The sequence below is a fragment of the Neopsephotus bourkii genome, unplaced genomic scaffold (genome assembly GCF_033783945.1).
Source record: "Neopsephotus bourkii isolate Nb327-2 ecotype Australia unplaced genomic scaffold, CSIRO-AGI_Nbou_v1 NB_1139, whole genome shotgun sequence".
NCBI lineage: Eukaryota > Metazoa > Chordata > Aves > Psittaciformes > Psittacidae > Neopsephotus > Neopsephotus bourkii.
In genome coordinates this window covers 1,392,469-1,417,206 of record NW_026901625.1, presented here as the reverse complement: position 1 = coordinate 1,417,206, position 24,738 = coordinate 1,392,469, and the positions used below count along the sequence as shown (strand labels likewise).

At 50.2% G+C, this 24,738-nt stretch overlaps 1 protein-coding gene across 1 annotated transcript in view; it reads left to right on the top strand.

Annotated features, from left to right (window-relative positions):
• The window catches only part of PLXNA2 (plexin A2), a 153,508-nt gene that overhangs the window by 88,199 nt on the left and 40,571 nt on the right, over nt 1-24,738 (top strand). Inside the window, exons 5-12 of the mRNA XM_061362876.1 lie at nt 3,749-3,849; nt 8,172-8,295; nt 9,216-9,369; nt 10,221-10,317; nt 12,941-13,055; nt 20,697-20,897; nt 22,700-22,796; nt 23,376-23,569. Of these exons, the coding sequence (XP_061218860.1) occupies nt 3,749-3,849; nt 8,172-8,295; nt 9,216-9,369; nt 10,221-10,317; nt 12,941-13,055; nt 20,697-20,897; nt 22,700-22,796; nt 23,376-23,569 (1,083 nt within the window). The remainder of the gene's footprint in view (nt 1-3,748; nt 3,850-8,171; nt 8,296-9,215; nt 9,370-10,220; nt 10,318-12,940; nt 13,056-20,696; nt 20,898-22,699; nt 22,797-23,375; nt 23,570-24,738) is intronic.

Here is a 24,738-nt window from a genome sequence, read left to right as displayed (position 1 = left end):
AAACCATCATTCACTTTCAGAAGCTCAAGCATGACTGTGAGGTCTGCAGATACTCATAGGATGCAAGGATGGGAGCTGGCATCGGGAGCTGGCATCAGGGGCTGTGCTCTGGGTACCACAGGAGACTGTGGATGAGTTCACCAGTGCAGGCAGCAGCTTTCCTGGGGCTTTGTCTGGGGTGGGGAATACACTCCTGAAGTGGTGATAGACCTTCTCAGGTGTTTGCTGTGAGTGCCAGGAGCATTCCCCTGACCCTACCTCTCCAGTGTAAACTAAGAAAAGACTTTGCATGTGAAAACTAAACCCTGAAACCCAAAGCCCTTTCCCAGTAAACGATCCTGCTGCACACAGAGCTGCCCCTGGGGCTGGCAAGGAGGAGACAGCAAACAGACCAGGCTGTGACAGATGGGAGTCACATTGGTTATGCATAGCTGCGAGGTGCTGGTGCCCGCTGGGATGAGGATGCCAGCAGTGCTGTGGCCATCAGAGCGGGGCTGGGCAGGACCTAGGGTGGCTGTGATTTGGGGTTACTGAGCGGGTACTTGGTGGCTGCACCCACTCCATTCCTGCTCAGCCTTTGGGAGCCGGGGGTGCATGGAGCTGACACTGCAGAGCTTATGGGCAGGATTGGATGGGGCTTGGAGCAAGCTGCTCGAGTGGAAAGTGTCCCTGCCCATGGCAGGGGTTGGAGCTGGAGGAGCTTTAAGGTCCCTTCCATCCCAAACCATTCCATGATTCTATGCAGGCAACTGTGTTTGTGGCAGCAGCCATACCAGCAACTATCAGCAATCCCTCTGCTGTTTTCTGTCTTTCCTTCTGGTTTTCCCTTCAGTGCTTTTTTGTCTCATTTTGTTACCATTTCCTTCCTTATCAGCGGCTCCTTTGCCTTTCCCTTCTCTTCTTGTCTTCTCCTTGGTGGCAGCCTGTGGCTGAAGGGAGTATGGGGGGAAGCTCTTGGACTTGGGAGTCTCTGTCGTCCACCCTGATCCATGTTGTTTTTCCTTCCACCTACAGGCATTGATGTTCCTTGTCACACACACAAATGCTTTGGTCTCATAATGATAGTTAAGCTGGCAGAGAACAGCTTAAAAATATGTAAAGCTTTCCAGCCTGCCGTCAAGAAGAATAAGCACATCTGAGCTTTACTTCTTTACTGTCTCTGAAGGAAATAGAGCTTTCAGTCTTCTGTGTTCGTGATAGGTATGGGATAAGATATGGATATATCCTACTCTTAATGGGATTTGTCTTGTTCTCCTGTTAAAATGAAACATGTTTGTTAGAGGGTTGGACTATTTTCAGTATGTGGATCATGGATGGGAAGGGTGATCGATGATGGGTTGGTACTGCAGAGCAGGGCACGTGCTGCAACCCCCCGAATCTTTTTCATGCATGCAGGTACTTCAGTGCCTTCTGTTCATCGTGGTTTTGAACTTCTTCATTTAAATGTTGATCTGGGTATTGGAGCAATGCGGGGTTTCAAGCATTAATTTTCATGAAGGGCGGGCGGATTTCAAAGTCATGGCCATAAGCATTAGAGAAAAGCAGGTGGTTTATTCTCCTCCAGAGTCTTAGACCTTCTTCCAACCAGGACCATGGGAGTTATCTAAGGAGCCAGGGCTACAGCATTGCTGACCAAGAGGGATCCTGTGACTGTCCTTGGTCAGAGCAGGTCCCCCAGCTGAGGTGATGCCTTTGCCCTGGTTGCATCAGGCACCAGGCACTGACTCTTGCAAAGAGATGAAGGAGTGAAGTTCTCTCCCTTGCATTTTGCAGGCATCACAAAGAAAGGATCACACGGTCCCTTTTGGGTTAGAAACCGCGATTCCAGGCGTTGTTCAAAATGTCTGTGTCATTTTTAAAGTTACCATGTGCAAAAGCCACAGCTTCTGTTCAGGAAAAGAACCCAAATGCCTAACATAAGATCATCCGCAATGAACTGTTATTCATATAATTCAAATTCTCTGTTATTTATAGAGTGCTGCGAGAGCATCCAGCTCCTCACAAACATGAAACAAGTCCCTGAGCTGCATATAAATCACAGGGACAGATCCTGTCAAGTCTCACTTGGTGAGGAGGAGGTGGGGGATCAGCAATGCCCAATGATTTCAGGGGTGTCCTCAGCTCTGGGGTGAATGAGAGTCACCCCACCAGGACAGCTCAACATGCTGGGCAGATCCTAGAGGAAACCCAGTGACTTCCCTTGATGCATCCTCTGGTGGCTGATGTCTCCCGTGGCTGAGAGCCACCACAGCTGCCATGGGATGCTCGTTTGGTTTGGAAGACACCTCAAGGAGGCTGATCCTGATACCAGGCTGGTGGGTTTGCTCCCACCATGTCTGTGAAGTGCTTTGAGGTCTTTGGCCACAGCTTCTCTATGCTCCAGGGCTGCTTCTCTCTTAGCATCCCTGAGCTGAGCCCTGTGCTTGTCCTCAGACTTCATCCCAGCACCAAACCACCCCAGCCCTGCGCATCCACGCGCGATGCTTGTTTCAGGAGAAGCTGTTGAGTAGGAAACAAGAAGAATAGCAGCCCTATTGGTGTCATCTTCAGAGAGGAACTGGGTTCTCACTGTGTCAACAGCACTTGGCATGAAAGTGGCCGTTGTTTGGCGAGACACTGCTCCTTTCACCCCGCGCGCCCCAGCTGCTGGGAGCCGGGTGCTGTTTTGACGGACAGAGCGAGTGCAGTGCCCACAGTTGGTTTAGTTTCCAGCCAGTTGCAGTTGCTCCCAGGGCCTGAGGGAAGCAATAATTATTTACACTAGTGGATAATAGGGATGTAAATGGATTCAAGTGGGAATGGGTTAACGCAGGAGTGCAGCGTCAGAACACGAGGTGCAATTATACCATGCCCGCTGGAAGTGGAAAGGGATGGGTTGGAAAGGTTAAAGTGGCATTTTTTCATTGGAGTCAGGCAATGACCCATGGTTAAAGCTTGGTGTCATTTTGGAGCCTTTGGGGTTTTCTGTGTTGATAAATGGGTCAGGACCATGCTACACCTCAGCATCACACAGCGATGTTGGGGCTGTGTGTGATCAAGTGCAAGAGGAGATTTGAAGCAGTGACCCGGGCTGGTGTTCCCTCATGGGCTTCCCTCTTGCTTCTGCTCTGGAATCTCTTGCCTGGGAGAGAAAGGCGACCTGGAGGGAGTTTTGCCGAGGGCAGGGGGGGTGTGTGTGTGTTCCAGACAAGCATGAGTCCATGCTGGTGCTGGAAGGGCTCAGGGTGGCCAAGGAGGAGCAAGTCCTGAGCTGAATAAGCTTCCAACTTGCAATATCCCAAGGGATTTTGTTCCCTGCCAGCTTTCCTCCCTGAGGCAGCTTCTCTGCATCACGTGTGAGACAGCAGACTGTGAATCAGGGAGGAGAGGACGCAGCTTCCATTACTGGAGCATCTCTGGGCCGGGAGGTCGGGAGGGTTTCTGGTGAGCTGGCGCCAGGAGGGAGCTGGCTCTGTGATTGACAGCACCCAAGGGATGCAGTGACTGCATGGCTCCAACCCCAGTGTTTCCTGCTCCTGGCTGGATTCTGCATGGATCTTGGAACAAATTGGTTGAAGTTTGTGAATCACTGTTGTGTTACTTAGAGAATCACGGAATGGTTTGGGTTGGAAGGGACCTTAAAGCTCACCTCGTTCCTTCCTAGGGACACCTTCCAGTGGACCAGGTTGCTCAAAGCCCCGTCCAACCTGGTCTGTAAAGCCAAAGGAAGGAGAAGCAGCCCTGAGCTGTGTGTTTGCTTCCTTTGCAGGTGTCCCGGGTGCCTGTGGAGTCCTGTGAGCAGTACACGACCTGTGGGGAATGCCTGAGCTCCGGAGACCCTCACTGCGGCTGGTGCACGCTCCACCACGTGTAAGTCCAGCCTTGTCCAGTTCAGTTGAGCTGCTGGTGGTGATGGGAAAAGCAGCTTTCAAAGCCACCAGGTACCTCCTACTGAGGGTTAGGTTGAAGTTCCTTAAATCCATTCTTCCCTTCTCTGGACATTCCCTGTGTTGCAGCGTGAATGCCATTGAATGCCCTGAGCTGCTGTGAAAGAGGTAAAGGAAACCAAATTCCTGCTTCAGGAGTGGAGAGGGTGCTGTGGATGCAATGGGAAAGCAGAGTTTATATTAGTAGGAGTGAAGACCTTGTGTTTTACACACTTCTCTTGCCCAAGCAAGTCCCTCCCAGTGAAGAGGGAATTAGTAAAGGCAATAGTAGGCTTGGGAGTGGTTTGGGAGAGGTTGCTGCACCGGAACAGAGCAGAGCACCCAAGTCCTATTAAGTATATCAGGAAGAGGTAGTTGTATTGTGCAAGGCAGGGTCAGGGGGTCTGTGCTCCAGCTGTTCCCAATGGGCCAGAGGTGCCAGCGCAGGGCTGGGGGCTGGCAGCCCCTCACACACATCAACGGGCACAAAGGGCTAAGGGGTGGTTTGGTGGTTTTTATGTCAGGGGAGCTCCAGGAAATGCTCTCTGCATTCAGGAGGTGTCTGTGTCCTTCCTTTCTCTCCCCTGCCATAATACCCATCACTTCCTAAGGCGGAAGGGGGACCAGCGGGCAGAGGGGGATTGAGAGAGGAAGGGAAAGCCTCGAGGAGAGGAATAGAAATCCCTCCGGCCGCATGCCAGCTTGCAGAGCAGCCCCGTTAAATGCATGGAACTCGGTGGAGGCAGAGTTCAGGGCCCCCACAGCAGCACTTGGCCACTTGCCTGAGGAGCAGGTGCTGGAGGGGGGAGCAGGGAATGACAGGCTCCTCCGCAAATCCGGCCTGGATTTGGGACCTGTGGGCTTTGGGCTGCAAGCTGGCTCCCTGTGGCTTTGCTTGGTTTGCAAAGGGTCGTGGCCATGCTTGGGGAGATGCAGGAGAGCCTTGGCAGGGTTATTCTTTACCTTTCCCCCTTTCCGACGGGCCCGTCCAGCCCCACAGCAAAGCCACCGTATCTGTACCATGGCCAAAAGCTTTACTGTCACAGCGGCTTTGTCAGAAGGAAGTGATTTCCAGTCCTGCTGGTTCCCATCCCTTTGGCTCTTCCCTCGGGGTGGCCATCCCATGTGCTTTTGGGACAGCTGTGCAGTAGGAGGGGATGGCTGCATGGGTACCTGAGTCACACCTCAGCCTCCTGCAGCAGCTCTTCTGCAAGGATCACTGAGTGCTTGCCTAATGCTAATGAACTGAATCTTCCTAAACCACCTGGGAAGCAGGTAAAGGTTGTTATCTTCATTTTGCAGAGGGAAAACCCTCAATGTCAAGAGCAGAGCAGAGTGTCATTTCCTCTGCCCTTTTGGCCATGACATTTCAGCACTAACCTATTCCCAACAAGGGTTTCTTCCCTGATGGTGTTTCTCAACCCTCCCTTCAAGCATCTGCACTTCCCTGGCCTGCTTGGAGCAAGGATCATCTTTTAGCTTTTGTCTTAAGCTGTAAATAATTGAGTTTCTCTTGCTGTTCCTGAAGCCTCTGTCACAGTTTGTTTGGAGGCCCCAGGCACTGGAGTGTTTGTATTGAATTTGTCATCTCTCTCCTCTAATTCTTCCATGTCCCTGCTGCCAGATGGACCAGCTGCTCAGCGGAAGGGTTGTGGGTCAGGGTGTGTGATGCTTGTGCTGTGGTTTCTGAGGGCTGGTAAAAGGGTGAGGGGCAGAACAGGAGATGAATTTATCCTTGAAAGAGCAAGAGGGTGCCTGGTAAACACCAGCACATGTGGGCATGGTAAAACCAGCACTGTGACAGCTGGGGATTGAAATCCAGATGTTTCTTCCCACTGCTTGTTGTGGGGTTTTGCTACTTGGGCTGGGGGTACCCACGATGCTGAAACTTGAGGCATCCATCCAAGAGCTGCACCCTGCTGAGGAGCAGGGCAGGGTAGCCCATGAGACAGCTCCTCTTGGGCACTCGGTATCCACATTTGCACTTGCCAGAGGATGTGCAGGTACTGAGCTAGCGGGGAGCCAGGAAAGAAATCAGAGTTTTCAGTGATGTGTTGGAGTCTGAACACAGATGGATGTGGGATAGATGGCCAGACCACTGCCCCATTCCATTAGGAAGTGTGTCCTGCCTTCCACACCACCAGCCAGAGAGGAATGATAAAGGAAAAGTCAAAGGGTCTGAGTTGTCCTGGTATAAGCTTTCATTATGCGATATTACACCAAGCTTTGTCAGTGTGCTCTTTGTGTAGTATTGTTTCTTAGAGGCCTGAGTCAGGGCTTAAGGCTCTGGTGCCCAGAGGGGTGCTTGCACATACATGTGAATTTAAGGGTATTTATGAACGGGCTATCTGGGTGCAGGACATTTGAGAAGGTGCTAAAATGTTAGAATCATGGAATCAAACAGGTTGGAAAAGGCCTTGAAGATCATAAAATCCGACCTTTCCCCCAGGGCTGCCAAGGCCACCACTAACCCATGGCACTAAGCAGGCAGGGAAGGGTGCTTGTCCTCCTGCAGAGCTGCAGTGCCAATGCTGAGCAGCCCAATGTCCCTGCCCAATGCTTCTACTGTGTCCTCCCAGCCAGGGGCTTGCTGCCATCCCAGTTCATCCTCTACATGTGAGAGCAGGATCCTTTGCTCCTCTTCTACAAACAGGGTTCTTTGGGAGCAAGCAAAGGCCTCAAGAAGATTGTTGAAGAGTTGCTTCAGCCCAGTGGGATTTGGAGCCTGCAGGACTTCCATGCGCTGCTCTCTGCAAGTGTGTTGTTGTCTGCAGACCCATTTATCTCTGTTAGGGCTGTTGCCATAAATAGGACGATAAAAAAGAGCCATTCCAGCAAGTCAGTGAGATAAAGGCTCCAGTCAAGAGCTCACTTAAAAGCTATCTTACAGATTCACTTAAACCTCAATAATTCTCCCTTTGGCAGCATTCATATTTAGCTCCATTATGCTCCAAAAAGAAAAGGTACAAGGCGAGAGGGTGGGAGCAGCAGGAATCACACGGGTGCTTTGGAATGGGAAAGTGTTAGGTCCACTTTCCATAATCAGAAAGCCTCTTGGGGAAGGTGATGGTCCAGTGTTCCAGAGTGGGAAGCCCTGGTTTTGCCAAGCACTTGTAAGCTGGCCAAAGCTAGATGTGCCTGGCAAACTCAGCCTCTGTGTAGACACAGCATGTTCCTGCTGATGTGTGTGTCTGGGAACACCAGGGATCCAGGAAAACCAGGGGTTTGACAGCAGCACCTCCTTCGTTCAAGTAACACATACACAGAAGTAACTGTCAGAAGGGAACTTGCTGGCGGCCTATGTGGCTGGTGACAGCATCTTGGTCCTCTGAGCTTTGTGCCATCATTTGAAATAGGATCCAAGATGAGCAAGGAGTGAAAAGTGATGAAGTGTGCTGAAAGCTTATTGAGGCCATTCATACCAAAAGGCCAATATGTCATCTGTGCCCAGGGAGGGTGGTGGGATAAAAGGATTTTCCCAAAATGACATAAAACAGAAAATCATGGAGGGATGCCAGTGCTGCGCTGCAGCCTCTGTTACCTGCTTTGAAACACTGATTCTTCCATGGTTTTCTGGTGGTGGCTCCTCTGTCTGCTTGAAGCAGCTTAATTTCACTCCATTCTAAGGACACCTGCTATGAAAAGAAAGGGATATTGAGCTGTCCTGGAGCACAGGGCATGCTGGGGCAGTCCTGGTCACTTTGCCATGCTTGGAAGCTTGCATTCCTGATAGGAGAGAGCTGGGAAGGCATGAAAACCAGCCAAAGCCCAGCCAGCAGCTGCCAGAAGGTCCCACTCCTGGCCCTGCCACACTCCTCAGCTCCAGGAGGTGATTAGTGAATGATGTGGTTTTGTTTTAATTGGAATGGGGGCATCATCTTGTTACTGCCTTTTATTGCTTTATGGGGTATTTTCTGTGTAGGTGATGAATTTATGGCTTGCAGGGGCAGCGAGCAGTGGCAGGATGCCTGGCTCACCCTGCACCACTGACACATGGGGTTCAGCAGCTCTGGATTGCATTCCAGTGCTGGCAGGACTGGGAACAGCTCATGAGATCCTTGTGCTCTCTCTTTCCTCTGATCACAGTCTGTTTTCCAGCACGCTTTGGTCCTAACCTGATTCCTGGTCCCGGTGCAGAGCAACATCCCGGTCGTGCTGATACCTCCCCTTCCCCTGGCTCTGCCCTCCCTTTGGGCTCATCTCAGCTGTAGCACCTCGTGCTGTTTGAGCTCTTCCAGGGCTCTGATGTGTGCTCCTGTGTGGCAGGTGCTCCCCGAGGGATAGCTGCGAGCGAGCAGCCGAGCCGTACCGCTTTGCAGGCAGCATCAGCCAGTGCATGACCGTCACCGTGCAGCCCAGCAGCATCTCCGTCTCCGAGCACAGCCTCCCGGTAAGTGCTAATGGCCAGGGGTAGACCTGCTGGGGAGAGGTTCATAATGAGCAGTCCATTCCCCAACCTTTTCTCCCTTCCCATTGGCACACATGTTTTCTCATGAAGTCAGGCCCGCAGAGGGGCTGTGAGGGAAGAAAGGGGTCACCCGAGCCAGGGAAGAGACAAATTCCCCTTCCCCTTAGGCCTCAGCTCACATTTCTCTTGGTCTGGTTTCATGAGCTGTTGAAAGGAAAGGCTTTGTTTCCCCCAAAAGCTCATCTGTGAGCTGTGCTCAGGCCTGGCTCAATGAAGCATCCCAGCTGTTGCTCTCAGAGCCTCCCAGCACCCCATGGCAGCTGGTCCTGCTGCAGCCCCTGCCTGCTCCCCGCCGGCACTCGGTGATGGATGATGTGGGGCTCTGAGAGGCCACTCAGCCCTTCCCACACGGGTTTTTCATGGCCACTGTCCCCATTCATGATGGGGTCAGTGGGGACTTGCTTCTGATGGCAAGGGCTGGATGTCCTGTGCGTGCAGAAGGCTGTTGTGGGGCAGTCACTGCCCTCATGCATGAGAGGGCAATGTGCTGCTGCTGCTGTCACAGGATTCTGACATGGGTGTGAGGGTGGCAGTGTTTCTGTAGAGCAACCAGGGGGACAGAAGTCTGCATTTGCCACCTCTCCTGAACTGCAGAACCCCCAGGCTCAGCAAGGTGGGTCTGTATCAGTAAAGATCCTTCATCCTTGGCTGGCTTCCACCTCTGCTTCCCATGAAGGGCAGCTGGCCAGCTCCTGCGGGTGGATGGGTCATGTAGGGGGATCAGTACTGAATGGGAAAGCAGCAGATGCTGAAAATACAAAGGCAACTGGGGCAGCTCTGCCTGCTAACAGGTTCCTGGCCGTGTTTTGTCTCCCTTCTGCTGCTCCGCTCCCTGCCTGCAGCTCAGCCTGCTCGTGAGTGATGCTCCGGACCTGTCAGCTGGGGTCACCTGCCTCTTTGGGAACCTGACAGAGGTGGAAGGGCAGGTTTCGGGCAGCCGAGTGGTGTGTGTTTCACCCGCAGCAAAGGATGTTCCTGCCATACCTGTGGATCAAGGTAAGTCACTGACCTGTGGGCAGTAACACAACGGCTGTGCCACAGCCTTGCCTCTCGGGGTGGATCTGGAATAAGGGAGCCCTCCCCTGGGCCTGGCTCAGCACCCACGAGTAGGAGGATGCAGTTTCTATTTTTTGGTCCTGATCTTTGGGTTGTTTCTTCATTAATGTCACTGCTGTCAGATTCTCTCTTCCCATAACCAAAATGCTACTTGCTTAAAACTCATTTTCTCCTTGGCATCCTTCCAGGTGTCAACTGTATTTCCCTGCTGGTATCTTTGGGTTTCTAAGGCATTATATAGAGCTGGAGACTTGGTGAACACCAGAGCTGAGAGCTGCCATGGTAGTAGTGCTAGTGTAGACTTACAGCAGCTCCAGAAGAGCAATCTGCTCTTAATTAACTCAGTGCTAAGAGCTTCACTAACACCCTCATTTCCAGCATTGTCTCTTATTCAAGTCTTGGGCTGCTTCTCAGTGTTCTTTTAAAGTTCCTTTAGGGAACAAGCTGAGATTCCAGAATCATTTTGACGGTGACCCAATGCAGTGCTTAGACACTGTCTCTCCAATGCATTTTGCCATCAAGCCTGATTGAGTTTGGAGGCATTGCTGGAGACAGCGAGCCAAGCATCCTGGGGTGCTCGAGGGCAGGATCTGAGGGGGATGCTCAGCCCCCAGCCTGGGGAACTGCTGCAGACTCACCATGAGGGAGATGAAAGCAACCTGACTTGCACCTTCTACCCCAGGAGCGGATGGCTGAGCACACTGGCAGGCGGGGAGTGGGTGCCTCTGTGTCTGCTGTTGCTTCCCTCCTTACTGCTGGCAGGACTGATGGGCTCTGGTTTGCATCCCCAGACTGGTTCGGTGTGGTGCTGCAGCTGAAGTCGCGGGAGACCGGGAGGATGTTTGTCAGCACGGAGTTCAAGTTCTACAACTGCAGTGCCCACCAGCTGTGAGTGCTCCCTTCCCATCCCTGAGCAGAGCCAAACACCTCTGAATCAGAATCCCAGCCTGGTTTGGGTTGAAGGGACCTTAAAGCTCCTCCAGCTCCAGCCCCTGTCACGGGCAGGGACCCCTTCCACTGGAGCAGCTTGCTCCAAGCCCTGTGTCCAACCTGGCCTTGAGCACTGCCAGGGATGGGGCAGCCACAGCTTCTCTGTGTCTGTCTTTGAACTTCCCTGGGTGCTTGTGTTGCTTTCTGTGCCTTGGGAGATGCAGGTGGAGGGAGCGTGAATAAACCTTAACCTGCTGGTGTCCCCAAGCTGCGCGATCCTGCAACTGTGAACTCGGAAGCAGCTTTGCAGGCAGCTGGTGCAGGCAGAGCAGAGGGTGCTGAGATGGGCTGCAAGCAGCCAGAGGAGGCAGAGTCCTTCCACAGTGCGCTGCCCAGGACAGCAGGGTGCTGGCTGCTGCGAAGATGCTCCTAAACACCAGCACTGGGCTGCTCTGTGTGGGGCTCAGTGCTACTGAGCATCGTGGCAATGTATCCCCTATGGACACGTCTGCTGGAGGGCAGCATTCAGCTGCCTGGCCTTAAGAAGAGCTTAAAAACCTGAAGTACTGAGCGGAGGTACCAGGATGAAATGAGCCCTGTGAGTCCTTCAGTCCCCACATGGTGCCTCTCCATGTACCCTTTACCCCAGTGATTCTGTTCTGCTCCCTCTTGTGCACAGCTCTGTCCTTATGTCCTTGGCCCTCAGCTGGGCTCTCCAGCACCAACCTCTCCTGGCTGTGATCACTTGCAGTCCCTCCAGCAGTTCCTCTGCATCCCTGTGGATTTGAATTTGTATGAGGGATGGCATCACGGAGACCCCTGTTTACACTTAAGAGTTTGAATCAAGAAAGTCAATTTATCTTCCCTGGCCTGTCATTTGGCTTCATCTGACCATGCCTTTCCACCAGCTTGTATCTGGAGATAAAGTGCTAACGGGGTGGTAAATCTTGCAGCACTTAGATCATACCAGACCCGTTATCAGGGAGTTCAACAAGGGCAGGAGCCAGCCTGGCAGGGATAAATCACAGCATGCAAAAAGGAGGAAGGCAAACAGGTTTCAACCAGCGGAGAAGAGAGACCTATTGATCCTGAGACTTCATTGCAATGAAGGCCATGGGCCTGTGTGATCAGAGAGGTCCTCCTCCACTGGCATCAGTTGGAGGCCAGGGTGGGGCAGGAGGGAGAAATGCTATGGAGTGAAATGGGTCAAACAAATGAGTAATTAAAAAAGCTTGCAGCACTGGATATCCTTCTCCAGATTTCCATGTGCATGATTAGAATAAGCTTCCTTAGCTATTAAGGTCACTAGGAATGCCTCAGAAGGAAAACACATTTGAGGTATTAAAACTCAAACATGTCCTTGTGCCAGCAGCCTGTGAGAGGCATCTGCCCCAAGCCCTGCTTTCCTCATGGTCCAGAGTTTTCTGCCTAAAACCGTGCTCCTGCTTCCTTGCTGATGCTCATCTGCCTGCAGTGATGCTGGGATCGCTCCAGTGCATCCCTGCCCACTCCAGGCAGCATCACTATCTCTGGAGCTGCAGGTTACACCATGGAGCTGAATACCATAGGCACAGCTTATGCTTATCCCAGCAGACTGTCACCAGAACACTGCACATGGCATGGAGGGCTGGCCTCAGAGATGGAGGAGGTGGTCACTGCAGATACTAGCAGCTCTCATGGAGCGTGTGTCTAATGGGGAGCCAGTTAGTGTGGAATGAGCCCCCCCAGGCAGTTCGCTGGCAGCTGGGGCCACCCCATCTCTGAAAAGGGTCTGTGTTCTTTCAAAAGCATTTCATAAACAGTTAATTTCTCCCAACGTGAATCAGAAGTGTTCTATGAAAAGCACTCGCTGGACTCGCTGTGCTCCAAGGCCAAGCAGAAGTGTTACTGGTGACTTGAAGCATTCCTGACTCCTCAAACAACTGATCCAGTTTTTCCCAGCCTTGCCTTGTTTTCCATTTTCTAGAAACTAAAAAAAAAACCCAAGTCTGGTGCCTGTGCAATATTGTGCTTTATTTTACACCAGTGCAATGGCATGTAATAAATCCCAGCCTCTGTTTTATTAGAGAATGAATGGGGGGTTGCTTAAAGACTGTCTCTTGAGCATGTGTTTTCCCAAACCTGTTTGTTGGAACTAAACATAGAATCATAGAATAGTTTGGGTTGGAAAGGACCTTAAGATCATCCAGTTCCAACCCCCTGCCATGGGCAGGGACACCTCGCTCTAAACCATCTCACCCAAGGCCTCGTCCAACCTGGTCTTGAACACTGCCAGGGATGGAGCATTCACAACCTCCCTGGGCAACCCATTCCAGTGCCTCACCACCCTAACAGGAAAGATTTCCCTCCTTATATCCAATCTAAACTTCCCCTGTTTCAGTTTTAACCCATTACCCCTTGTCCTATCACTACAGTCCCTAATGAAGAGTCCAACCCCAGCATCCCTATAGGCCCCCTCCAAAGGAATTGCTTTCCCATGGAGGAGCCTGAGCCTGGGCTCCTGGCTAGGCCTGTCTCTCACCCTATGCCCCCCCCCCCCCCAGGTGATAACCTCCATTAAAACTCCTCTTTCTTCCCCCAGGTGCCTGTCTTGTGTGAACAGTGATTTCCGCTGCCACTGGTGCAAATACCGGAACCTCTGCACCCATGACCCCACCACATGCTCCTTTCAGGAGGGCCGGATCAATGTCTCTGAGGTACTGGACCAGGGCTTTAGCTCTTCCTTCTTTGCTTTTCTACAGTGCAGGTGGCATAAGCAATGTAATGTGAAGTTCTTGACTTCCCATGGGTCAGGGTGCCTCTCTCGGCTGGTATTGAAAGTGCAGATGTGGCTTTAAAGGAGCTTGGGAACAAATGGTCAGTCAAGCTAAAGCGATGCATCTTGGAACTGCTGATGGCAAGGAACAAGTCAGATGCAGAGCTCTTGGTGGGACCCATTCAGTGGTTTGTGTTGGCAGGTCTGATATTTATGGCAGGAGCTTTGACTGTGAACTGATTAAGAAGGGAATTACAGATGTGAACAGCCCCAGAGTTTGGAAAAGAGAATTGCTGCAGGTTCCAGCGCTGTGGACCACGAGCCATCTCTCTTAACAGTTAATAAAAGGTGCGGGGCTCAAGTCCAAAAGCGCTTTTAATGATTGGAAGGAGGTATAGCCCATTAACAGCTCTACCAGGTCTCCTGCATGTCCCAAGGCAGAGGATTCCGTGGATGAAAGGAGTTTCTGATCAATTCCTGATCAAAGATTACCACTAACCCCTTGGTCTGAGGTTTCTGCACTCGTTGTCTTGTCCAATTCCCACACCACTACCTGCTTCAGGCTCACTAGATACAGAGCAGATACAGCCTCTGACGCTGGTAGGGTTCTGGTGTTCATCCTTACTGCCCCTCCACCAGCTTTGTAGTACCTGAAACGGGTGCAGGTCCTAAAGCACCGAGGAGATAAAAAAGGGTTTCAGAAGTGCTTTGAAAATCTTGTGTTTGGAAAGTGGGAAAGGCAGGAGTGAGGACATACATGAATCTTAGAAGAAAGGACGATTAGGGTTAGCCAGCATCTGGACAAACTCTTACCAGTAACAGACACAGAGGAGAACAGAAGAGATTGGTCAGTGGAGTAGCTGTTAAAAACTGAGCTGTTAAAAAAGAAGTGACTTTAGCTGCTGCTAAACCAATAGTAAACTTGAAACTTAACTTGGGGTCTTTGTGGTTAAAATGCTGCCAGAAGGCACACGGATACAAGGCAAGAAGTGTTAGTGGACTGCATGTGCACAGACGTCAGTGAGGACCAAGGGGCGGACAGCATAACAGGGAGCCTTGTTGGTGGCAAGGGACAAGAAGGACACTCCAGCAGCAGCCTCAAAGAGTTGTCAAATTCAGCAAAGGGAATGGATACCCAAGGGGAAGCATCCATCCTGGAGACAAACCAAAAGCTTTCTCAGTCCAATTCAAAGTCAAGCAACTTCCTTTCAGCATAACAAGAGAAAGCAAAACCCTTTGCTGCTTCTCTTGAACAATGTGCGGGTTTTTCTCCTTCACACTCAAAGCATCACTGTCTTCCCAGGCTTTACAGCTGTAGTTCTCGGTTCTCTAGGTCTTCAACCCCATGATCTCAGAAGTGTTTGAGAAGTCTGGTAAAGCAGGACAATCCCATTAGCTCAGTTTTCCTCCTAGAAGCGTGCAGGACTTGCCTGAGATCACACAGAGGAAGCGAGTGGAGGAGTTGGTGTCTCTGCCAGTTCCTGCTGGGATCACAGGACTGTTGCATCTCCAAAGAACTTCCTTTGTCATCTTCATCTTGCAGAGGTTGTTTCTTACCTGGGATGTTACGTGCTATCTCATGTGCTATCACACCTCCCCAGTGATAGCTTTTGATAAGGGCTGATGATTAATTATACAGATGCTCCACTGTTCATCGTGACTTCTCCAGACCTCTGAACACACAGGCAAAACCAGCCACCAAAAGCCAATTTGCCTGCTTATTTAAAGCACACACAGTGCAGTGCTAATGCCTTTATTACAGGCATTTCACTCCGGCTAGCACAAGACATGAAATAAATGCTTCCTAAAGAGTTTCCTCTCCCAAAACAATTCACATCACAGTGTTTTCACTGTGGCATGGCCTGATGTGTTAGCAGAAGGTTTGTGCTTACCAGCATCGCTCCCTTCGTAGCAGAAGGGTGGGTTTGGAGGCAGAGCATGGTGATAACCATGGCAGTGCCTCCACCATGGAGCCAGCAGCACCAGCATGTGCTGCCCTACTTTCAGTCCCATGTGCCTCCCTCATGTAAGATTTACACGTTCACACGGGGGTGGAAGTTTTCTTGTGCCTTTAATTTCACAGAAAATATCTTGAATATTCCCTCTTACTCGTGGCCCATCAGAATTTGTGTCCCAGTGGGATTTGATGCGTAACAAACTCCCTTTGAAGCTCCTATCTTGAGGAGGGAAAATTGCTCAAAGCCTCGGCTGCTTTACAAGGTGATAAGGGAAAGAAAGCCCTTCTTCATGAGCTGTATGCTTGCTCCTTGCTGTCTTCTGGTTGTACTGACCAAGGTAAAGCATAGAATCACAGATTTGATTTGGAGTCCCATGTAGATAAATACAGAACCCTTTCGAACCTCTAAAGCAGAGATGTCTTCAGGGCAGAGCTGGTTCTTAACATCCTCCAGCTGGTGGGAAGCTTCTGACATGGGGTAAACCCAGCTCTTTTGAGGCCTCAGTTTTCAGGTGGTCAGTTAGTAAATAGATAAGCAACTCAGCCTTTCCTTAGCCTGAGGCTTGGTTTCTCCACAAGGATGCCTGCTTGGACGTTACTGTCCAGAGAGCAGTGGGAAGGCAAAGGGGCTGGCTTGCACCCACAAAAGCAGAGTTTCTTTAAGAAGAGGTCTGTGGGTGTGCAGCACTGGCTGTTTCACTTCACAAAGCTTTGGATCAGGCCTGTGACAGTGATGTTTTAATGTGTCTGAGGTGGCTGGGTTAATGGGTGTGAGGCTATAAAATGGCTCTTTTAAAATGTATAAAAGAGGAATGTAGATACATAAGCATCCTTACAGCCCATCCTAGTGGAGGTCAGAACCATGTACATCCTGTTAGTTACCCTGAATGTGGGATCCTGTCCCTCTTTCATGTCCACTGAGTGCAGACTCCTTTAAATTCTCAGTCCTTTCAGAGCAACATCTTTCCCCCTGGCTGTGCCCTTAGATGCCAAGAGCTGCTTGATGTGCCTTGAAGGAAATAAACCAAAATCAAACCTGCTTTATATCTGTTTTCCTAATCCACATTGTTGAATATCTAAATGGGAACTGTGGTACTTAGGAGACAACTCAGAGCCACATCCAAGTCCACCAGAGTCAGCAGCTGACTTTGCTGGGTCACATCTAACTTCTGGAGGGATGTGATTGTCTGACAAAGTACCATATGGTACCAATGGTAACAAAAATATCACAGTACTTCATCCATTAATGGGTTACAACATGTGTACAGCACAGAGCTCAGGACAGAAGGGCACTGGGTAGGAGTTGCCTTTCTTTTCATGTCTGGTTTCTAAGGAGCAAGGTCTACTCTCCTTTCCAGTAGCATAAATGAAGAATAATGTGTTTCACTGAGTGACAGGGTCTGTAATTTGAATCATTGGGATGCCAGAGGTTTACATTCATGTGCCAGATTCATTTATGTTTATAACTTTCAAGTATGTGTAGCAAGTTAACATATGTGCAGAGCTGGGGTTTTGAAGATGAAAAGTATGAAAACAGTATATTTTCTTCCATTTGGGCTAAATCCCATTTCTAGGCAGTTTTTATTCAAATAAGAACAATATTTGACCTACTAAAACTGCTCTGCTTTAAACACAAATACTAACGATGGGTGCTGCGTCCTGCTCCTGAGCCATGCATCTTGAGGGGGGCTATAAGATATTTATAGACCTGGGAATCTTTGAGGCTAAAAAGTGTTGAAGAAGCATAAAATGCCTTTGTAAATGGTGTGCACTGATACTTCATAGGCAGAGTCTGTGCCACTCCTGCGTCAGACTCTTGTCTTTCTCCAGCAGATTTGTGTTTATTCTGGTGCACAGAAGTCAAGCAGGATAATGAGAGGATTCAGGATGTGTTTGTTTAGCAAGAGGAGGCGGTAATGGCCTTTCTAACTCACTGCAGGCTTTGCTTCTCATGAATTAAAAAACAAAGTAAACTGATTAGGGAACAAATTGCATATTCGGGCTGCAGTATCCCTCTTCTTCTGTCTTTTCTGGATGCTCAGCTCTTCCTGGTGCAGGGAAGTGCAGAATCAAGCTCTAAAGCAGGAGCTGTCTCCCTGGTACTTCCCAGCACTGTGCCCTCCGTGTGTGCCTCTTCTTCACCAGAATCCCAGAGTAAGATTTTTTCTCCCACTGAAAACCAAAGGGAAAAGTGTCTGTTATGTCCTGCTCACCTCTGATGATGGCAGAGCAATTTTTGCTACCAGCATTTTCAGCTCTAGAGAGCAGATTTCAAATGTAAGTCCTCTCCCGTGTCTCTAAAGAAAGAAGCATTTCTTTAGCAGTCGGCTCACGAATGGCAGTGGCCAGGAAGGATAATGGTCCATAACATACTCATTATTTTCAGGACTGTGCACTGAGGTTCTCCCACTAGTGGTGAGACCGAAGGTTTTTTGTTTCCAGTCATGATGTGATAAAAGATTCTGGGCTTCAGGCTGTCTTTATGCCTTTTCTCCCAAAGATGGGCTTTGCACAGGGCTGGGGAGCAATCCGTCTCCTGTTGGTCCTGGATATGACTTCGAGGTTAAATGCAAAACCTTAAATGCAGCCGGATCTGAAGCAGAAGGAGGTACAGGTGTGTGGTGCATCCTAGAATGTACATGCAAAGTCCGCTCAGGATGGTGGAAGCCTCCATGAATGCAAGGAGTTTGCTGGTGGTGGTGCAAAGGCTGAGCTGAGGGTTAGATCCATGGTAAGCAGGGTCTGCAGGAACCTCTGAGCTAAGCAGCGCAGTGGCGTTCCCTTCCAGCCTCTAAACCTGCTCCAGTGCAAAAAAAGGGCTTTTTTTTCTCTTCCCAGCATAGCTGCTTTCTGGACATTGGAGTTTAAACTTGCTCTTGGCTGTTAATCCGTGAAAGTCCCTGTTAGGAATAAAATCAAAAATATAGAAGGCAAAGTGCCACTAAAAGGGTTTATGAGGCAGCGGTTCCAGCTCCTGCCTTCTCCAAACTGGAGTAGCATCTGGTTCTCATTTAGTGCTTGCCTGAGCCAGTACTGAAACAACATCCCATCGGCCTGCCTGGGAGCTGGGAAGGGAACGTGGCTTGGCGTGTGTCACGGTCATTAGTGGGAAGCGGGGATTTTCTCCCTGGATAGGCAGCCCTGGTGGGAGCCTGGGGAGGATGGAGATGGCTCTCTTTGTGCTGCCATCTGGGTGATTGACTTGAATCGCTTGGCAGGCTGGAAAAGGCCTTGGGATGCCAGTGTGGGATTTGGGAGAGGGAAGGGAGATGTCAGTCCTTTTTTAGACTTCAGTTTGGGATTAATCCTTCAGTGTCAGATGCTTACAGGTACTTAGGTACCTAGTTCCATTAGATCAAAGCAAATTAGAGCTAAACAGTATGTAAATACTTCTGATGGTCAGAGCCTTTGTTCTCTGTGTGCTGCAGTTCTGAGTATGTAAATTGAGAAAAACCTGTATCTTCTGGTGTGTTATGAAGAGATAATGTTGAGGATATTGAGATCTCATGGGAGGAATGTTGTACAGTTATCAGGCACTGACAGGTCTTGCTTTGCTGTTCATCCCAGCTGTGGCTGCCCCATCCCTGGCAGTGCTCAAGGCCAGGTTGGACACAGGGGCTTGGAGCAAGCTGCTCTAATGGAAGGTGTCCCTTCCCATGGAGGGGGTTGGAACTGGATGAGTTTTAAGGTCCCCAAACCAGTGTGTGGTTCTATGACCTAGTCCATGCTGGAGATCTGCTCATCTGTGGAATGATGGTTGCAGGGAGAGTGTCCTTTTATTTTGCAGACATAATCTTGCATAGCAAAATCTCCTGCAATATTAAAGCTAGTTATTAATTTACAGTTGCATGATTTTGGACAGACAGTGGCAGAAGTGAAGCAAATCACTTCTGTGTGCTTAATGTTTTAATTGCCGTGCTTTTAGTCTTCAGAATACGTCGTTTTGGAGGCAGCATCATTTTGCTCTTTTCTCTGCTCCCTTACTGCAATCACACAGATGTTTGAAATATTTTCACGTGGTTTTCAATGGAACACTCAAAGGCTGCTTCCAGTTTCGTGGTGTTTTGTGTACCCAAAACCCAGGCTGTTTTCAGGGATTGGGGAACTATCCTTACACATTCCTTCACTGCATTTTGCTCTGAACTCCTGAGCTTTCACTTGTTTATAGAATGATCATCAAGGATGAAGTCCCATTCTTTAAGTGAAGTGAATGAAGTGAAATGAAATACCGTTGTACTGTTTCATCTCAGCCCCACTGCCTCCCTTCTCCTCCTCCAGCATCCTGCTGAGCACCCACTACCTGCTCCTGGAACTCAAGATCCCTCCCTTTTCTTAGCTGTCTCCTGCAATGCCTTTGCTCTGGCCTGGCAGGGTGATGGATAGTTCTGTGAGGCTCTGGCTGTAATACACTTCCCAGTTTGCATTTGACTTGGAAAAATGCATTATTGGAGCAGCTCCTGATTGTATCCTGGAGCTGCAGAAAGACTTTGATCTGCAGCAGGAGCTGCTGTGTGCTGGTTTGAGTCATTGAGCTTGGCTGGGACATCACCTTCCTCCTGCCCATGGGGCTGTGCAGGCCAGCAGTCTGGGTTTGCTCTTGCAAATGTATACATCTTGGGGTGCCTGTGTCCCAAGAGTTGGAGGCTTAGAATCACAGACTGGTTAGGGTTAAACTGGTTTGGACCTTAAAGCTCATCCAGTTCCAGCTGTGAGCTGCAGGCAGGAGCATCGCAGTGAGCTGGTGGGGCTTCAGAGGTGTCGGAACATGGCAGGGGATGAGAGCAGATAGAGCAGAAATTAACATCACCTCCGAAATTAATGGCACAGTTGGAGGCATTTTACTCAGATAACACAGAGGAGAACAGTACCTGGTAGTGAGAGGGAAGCCCATCCCATGCTGCACATAGCCGAAGGGTGTAAGGATGAAATAGGATTAGAAGCAGCCCAGGGGCTCAGAGCAGCCCACTGCCCTCCTGGAGCAGCGGGGCTCAGGCAGAGCTGGAGCAGCTGATAACACAGGGCCACTGCTGCAGGAGGGCAGAGTGAGAGCTTGTGCCTCTGCAGATAAAACCCACGGCAAGCTCAGAGCAGGGGGAGTGCCTTCCATTGATTCCCCGAATAGCAGCGTTCCTTCTGTGGTGAGAAAATCAGTGTCAGCCTCAACACAGGAGAACTGTGAGGGGGGGACTCTTCATCAGGGAGCGTAGTGATAGGACAAGGGGCAAGGGGTTCAAATTTAAACAGTGGAGATTTAGGTTGGATGTAAGAAAGGCGTTCTTCCCTGTGAGGGTGCTGAGGCGCTGGCACAGGGTGCCCAGAGAAGCTGTGGCTGCCCCATCCCTGGCAGTGCTCAAGGCCAGGTTGGACACAGGGGCTTGGAGCAAGCTGCTCCAGTGGAAGGGGTCCCTGCCCGTGGCAGGGGTTGGAGCTGGGTGAGCTTTAAGGTCCTTTCAACCCAAACTAGGCTGTGATTCTGTGATTTCTGCACTTAACCTGCAGGCGCATCGGTGGACTGAGAAGTGGCTGGTGCTGTGCACTGAGGATGTGCTGGGACAGCAGCCCTGCCCGTAACTGCAGGTCACCGTCACTGCTGTAACCTTTCCTTCTCTTTCATTGCCCCGCCAGGACTGTCCCCAGCTCTTCCCCACAGAGGAGATCCTGATCCCAGTGGGAGAGGTGAAACCCATCACGCTGAAGGCAAGAAACCTGCCCCAGCCCCAGTCTGGCCAGCGCGGGTACGAGTGTGTCCTCAGCATCCAAGGCGTGATCCACCGCGTGCCTGCCCTGCGCTTCAACAGCTCCAGTGTCCAGTGCCAGAACAGCTCGGTGAGGGACCAGCAGGGCGCCCAAACTGGGTGTCAGATGTGACGGGGATGGGCTGAGCCACGGGGAGAGTGGAAAATCTGGAGTTAAACTAATCCTGGAGTTAAGCTAATCCTGAATTCCTGGTGGGAACCTGCCGTGGCCATGCGAGGTGTTTCATTATAGCACCAGCTGGGAGAAGATCCTTTATCTGGCAGTTCCCTGTCTGACTGAGGGGGGTCAGCAAAGAGGAGGAGGAGGGAATGCAACCAAAGGTGTTAAGGCAGGCTAATTCACATGGGGGAGATAAGGCGAATCACAGACCCCTTATCGGGGAGCTGTCGAATTCCAGGGCACAGTAGCTGCATGAATGTAGTAATGCTGAAAAGCAGCATGGTGCAGGGAAGGAGGGGGAAAGGAAAACTGCTGGGGGAGAGAGCACAGTGCAGCAGAGAGAGGGAGATCATCTGAATGGTGCTGCTGGGGAGGGTGGCTCTCCTCCATAGCTTGGGGCTTAGCCAAGCTAGTGGACCTGGCACATTTTAACCCAGAACACCCAAAGTCACCATGGCAGGGACTCAGGGATGCCAAAACGTGAATGGCAAATGCAGCCCATGTTGGGTCTCAGGTGGCCCACTCCACCTGGAGGACAGGCAGAGAAGAGTGCGGTCCTTCCTCTCTTTTCCATGCATTTGATGATGTCCATGGGCAAAGAGGGCACGTTCAGTTTGGTTTAGGCAGCAGACCAGGGTCCACTTGAATATTCAGCGCAGATGGTCTTAAATTGTTAATGAAGTTTTGAATCTTTAACGATTTCACTGGATATTTATATATCATTGGCCATCTTTGGGCCTTGCGGCTTGGTGGATAATAAATGTATTAATACTATAGAGTACTCTTCCTATCCAAAGAGATTTATAAACATTAGAGAAGCACTTTTATTCCTGTTAGGCTAATAGGAAGCGGTAGGTAGAGTATGTAAGAGCCATTCTGTACTCACAGCTTATCACATGTGCAGAAGATCTAGTTTCACACCAACTCATTAAAACTCAGGCCAGGTGAGTCAGTACAACCGAATGTAAAAGTTAAAGCTGTACAACTACTGCACAGGGGATAGTCAAAGCAATCTGCTTTGGTTTTATCATCATTACCTCATTCCAAAGAGGTGGGAATGTTCACTCCCCTTTTTAAGTCTCTAGCAGCTCTTGGTTTGCTGAAAGAGAATAACAGAAAAAGGCCTCACTGGTGCTCATTGTGAGAATGGGAATCTCAGATTCCCCTGGGAATTCACCTAAAGCATCCAGATTCCCTCAGCCACAGCTCCCAGGTTGTCCATGCAAAGGTGAGTAACTCAATCCGGTGCTATCCTAGGCTAGGCTGAAGCAGAGATTGGGAACGGACCTCACTGCACCATCTGTTCTGTCTCAGCTGTTTCATCAGGCAGAACATTGCAGTGCGATTTCGAAGCTCCCAGTCACACTAGGGTGCATGGTGACTGTGTGAGAAGATAGCCCCAAGGCAGCAGTTCTTCCACTCTGATTAACTGGAGGGGCTGTATTGATAAGGTGGAGATTGAGCGACAAGAGCAACCACTGTGCATGGAATAATTAACCTATTACCTCTCACAAGGACTAGATCTGATTTAATTATCTCTTCCTGGTGCGGAAGAGGAAGTCAAAGCAGAACCCTGGAGATGAAGTGCAGAAGTTTGGTGGTTCAGACATCAGCAGGTTTTGGGCAGAGAATAATGGTTTCTTTAAAAAAGAGTTCCTCTTAGTGCCTCTGGTGCATTCTCCAACCATTTCATTCTCAATCTTCTCCTTCAGTATCTCTATGATGGGATGGACATCAGCAACTTAGCAGTGGACTTTGCTGTGGTTTGGAATGGGAACTTTGTTATCGACAACCCGGAGAATCTGAAAGGTAATGTCTGCTTGAGTTGGCTTTCAAGACATGGGAAGGAGGGTGGTGATGGGGCTGGAGTGTGGCTGTTGAGGCAGAGCAGCATTAGCTGCCATCAGAGGCATTGTGGTCCTGGTGGATCGTGCTGTGGATGAGAGCAAACTCGCTTTGTTCCACTGATAGTGGTGCTCACTAAGTGCCACTGATACAGCCTTGGCTGTGGGAACCACATGTGCAAGTCCAGTTTGCAGCTTGTTAAGTCAAGGGATATTAGATACTAGATTTAGATATTAGGAAAACATTCTTCCTGATCGGAATATGGTGAGACAATGGAAAAGGTTGCTCGGAGAACCTGTGGCTGCCCCATCCCTGGCAGTGTTAAAGGCCAGGTTGGACTTGGAACAGCCTGTTCCAGTGGAAGGTGTCCCTGGAAGGTTGAAACCTTTTAAACCTTTTAAGATCCCTTCCACCCGAAACCACTCCATGATTCTATGAAAACCCAACAAACGCCTTTGCTTGTTAAGTGCAAGAGCAGCTGCAGTCCCTGTGACTCTTCCAGTTCTTGACTTCACACTCAGTGCCGTCCCCTCTTCCCTGCAGTGCACCTCTACAAGTGTGCAGCCCAGCGCGAGAGCTGCGGGCTCTGCCTCAAAGCCGACCCCAAGTTCGAGTGTGGCTGGTGCAGCGGCGAGGCCAAGTGCACGCTGCGGCCGCACTGCAGCACACCCTCCGCGCAGCCCTGGCTCGACTGGTCCAGCAGGAACGTCAAGTGCTCCAACCCTCGCATCACTGAGGTAAGAGCATCTCCGGTCCTTCTCCAGTCCAAGGCTGGCTTGGAGCAAGCTGCTCTAGTGGAAGGTGTCCCTGCCCTTTGCAGGGGGTTGGAAGTGGATAAGCTTTAAGGTCCCTTCATGCCAAACCATTCCACGATTCTCTTCGCTCCAGACAGAATGGATTAGTGTCTGTCTCCTCCTTGTCTGAAAATCCACCTTTGTCCATCCAGTGCTGAAGAACAAGGAATAAAACACTCCACTGCTTCCCATTAAATTAATGTGCGGATCCAGGCACGTGGCCGGGATGCTCAGCCTGCTGCCCCACAGGCAGATGTCACTTGCCAGGGATGCTACCAGCATCGGGGTGACCGCTACGGACTGTTGCAAGAATGCTAATTAAACTAGGGAGCTAATTAGTCTATAGTTGATGCTTCTGCTGTTTCTGTTCAGACCACTGAGGGATGCAGAATGTCTCCCAGGAGCATTTTTACCAGTAAAACTCTGCTCGGTCTGTTAACGTAACCATTAGGAGTGACACTCAGGTGGGGATGAAAGAAGACTTTGGTTTCTCACTTAATTAACTCCTCCTAAAATGCCTCCCTTGCCCTGAGTGTGTGGCCAAAAGTGCAGAAGGTGTTGGATCCATATAACTTGTTGCACTGGTGCTTGTGGTGGAGCAGCACACAAGTTTCTGCCAGCTGAATAAGGACCCCAGTACAAATGGAAGTTGCCTTCTAACACAGATTAGTTTCTACACCAGCTTAGCTGAAGTGATTCATTCTCGCATCCTCTGGGAGGAAGGCATCATCCTCCTTTTAATGGAGGAGGGAAAGAAAATACAGAGGCTGGTGGGGCTGTATCGGGGCTGGGGATGGAGGAGGATGTGGCTGTGGAGGGTCCATCCATCCTCAGGGACATTAGCAAGCTTTTGGTATTTCTTTCCTAGACCTCCTCCCCAGCCACACTGTATGTTTAATGGGCAGGTATTGTGCTGTGTTTTGTGTACTGCAGAGTGGAGTTTGTGAGGCTGCAGAGGAGCAGAGGTGGCTCTGACCATGCAGAGACATGAAAGCATTAAGTAATGTTGAGACTCTCTCCTTCGGTGGGTTGGTTTGTTTGGCAAGTCATAGCTATCTTTACAGAGAGAGAAAATGAGCCTTAAAGGCTTGCCTTGATATTCACCTTGTCCT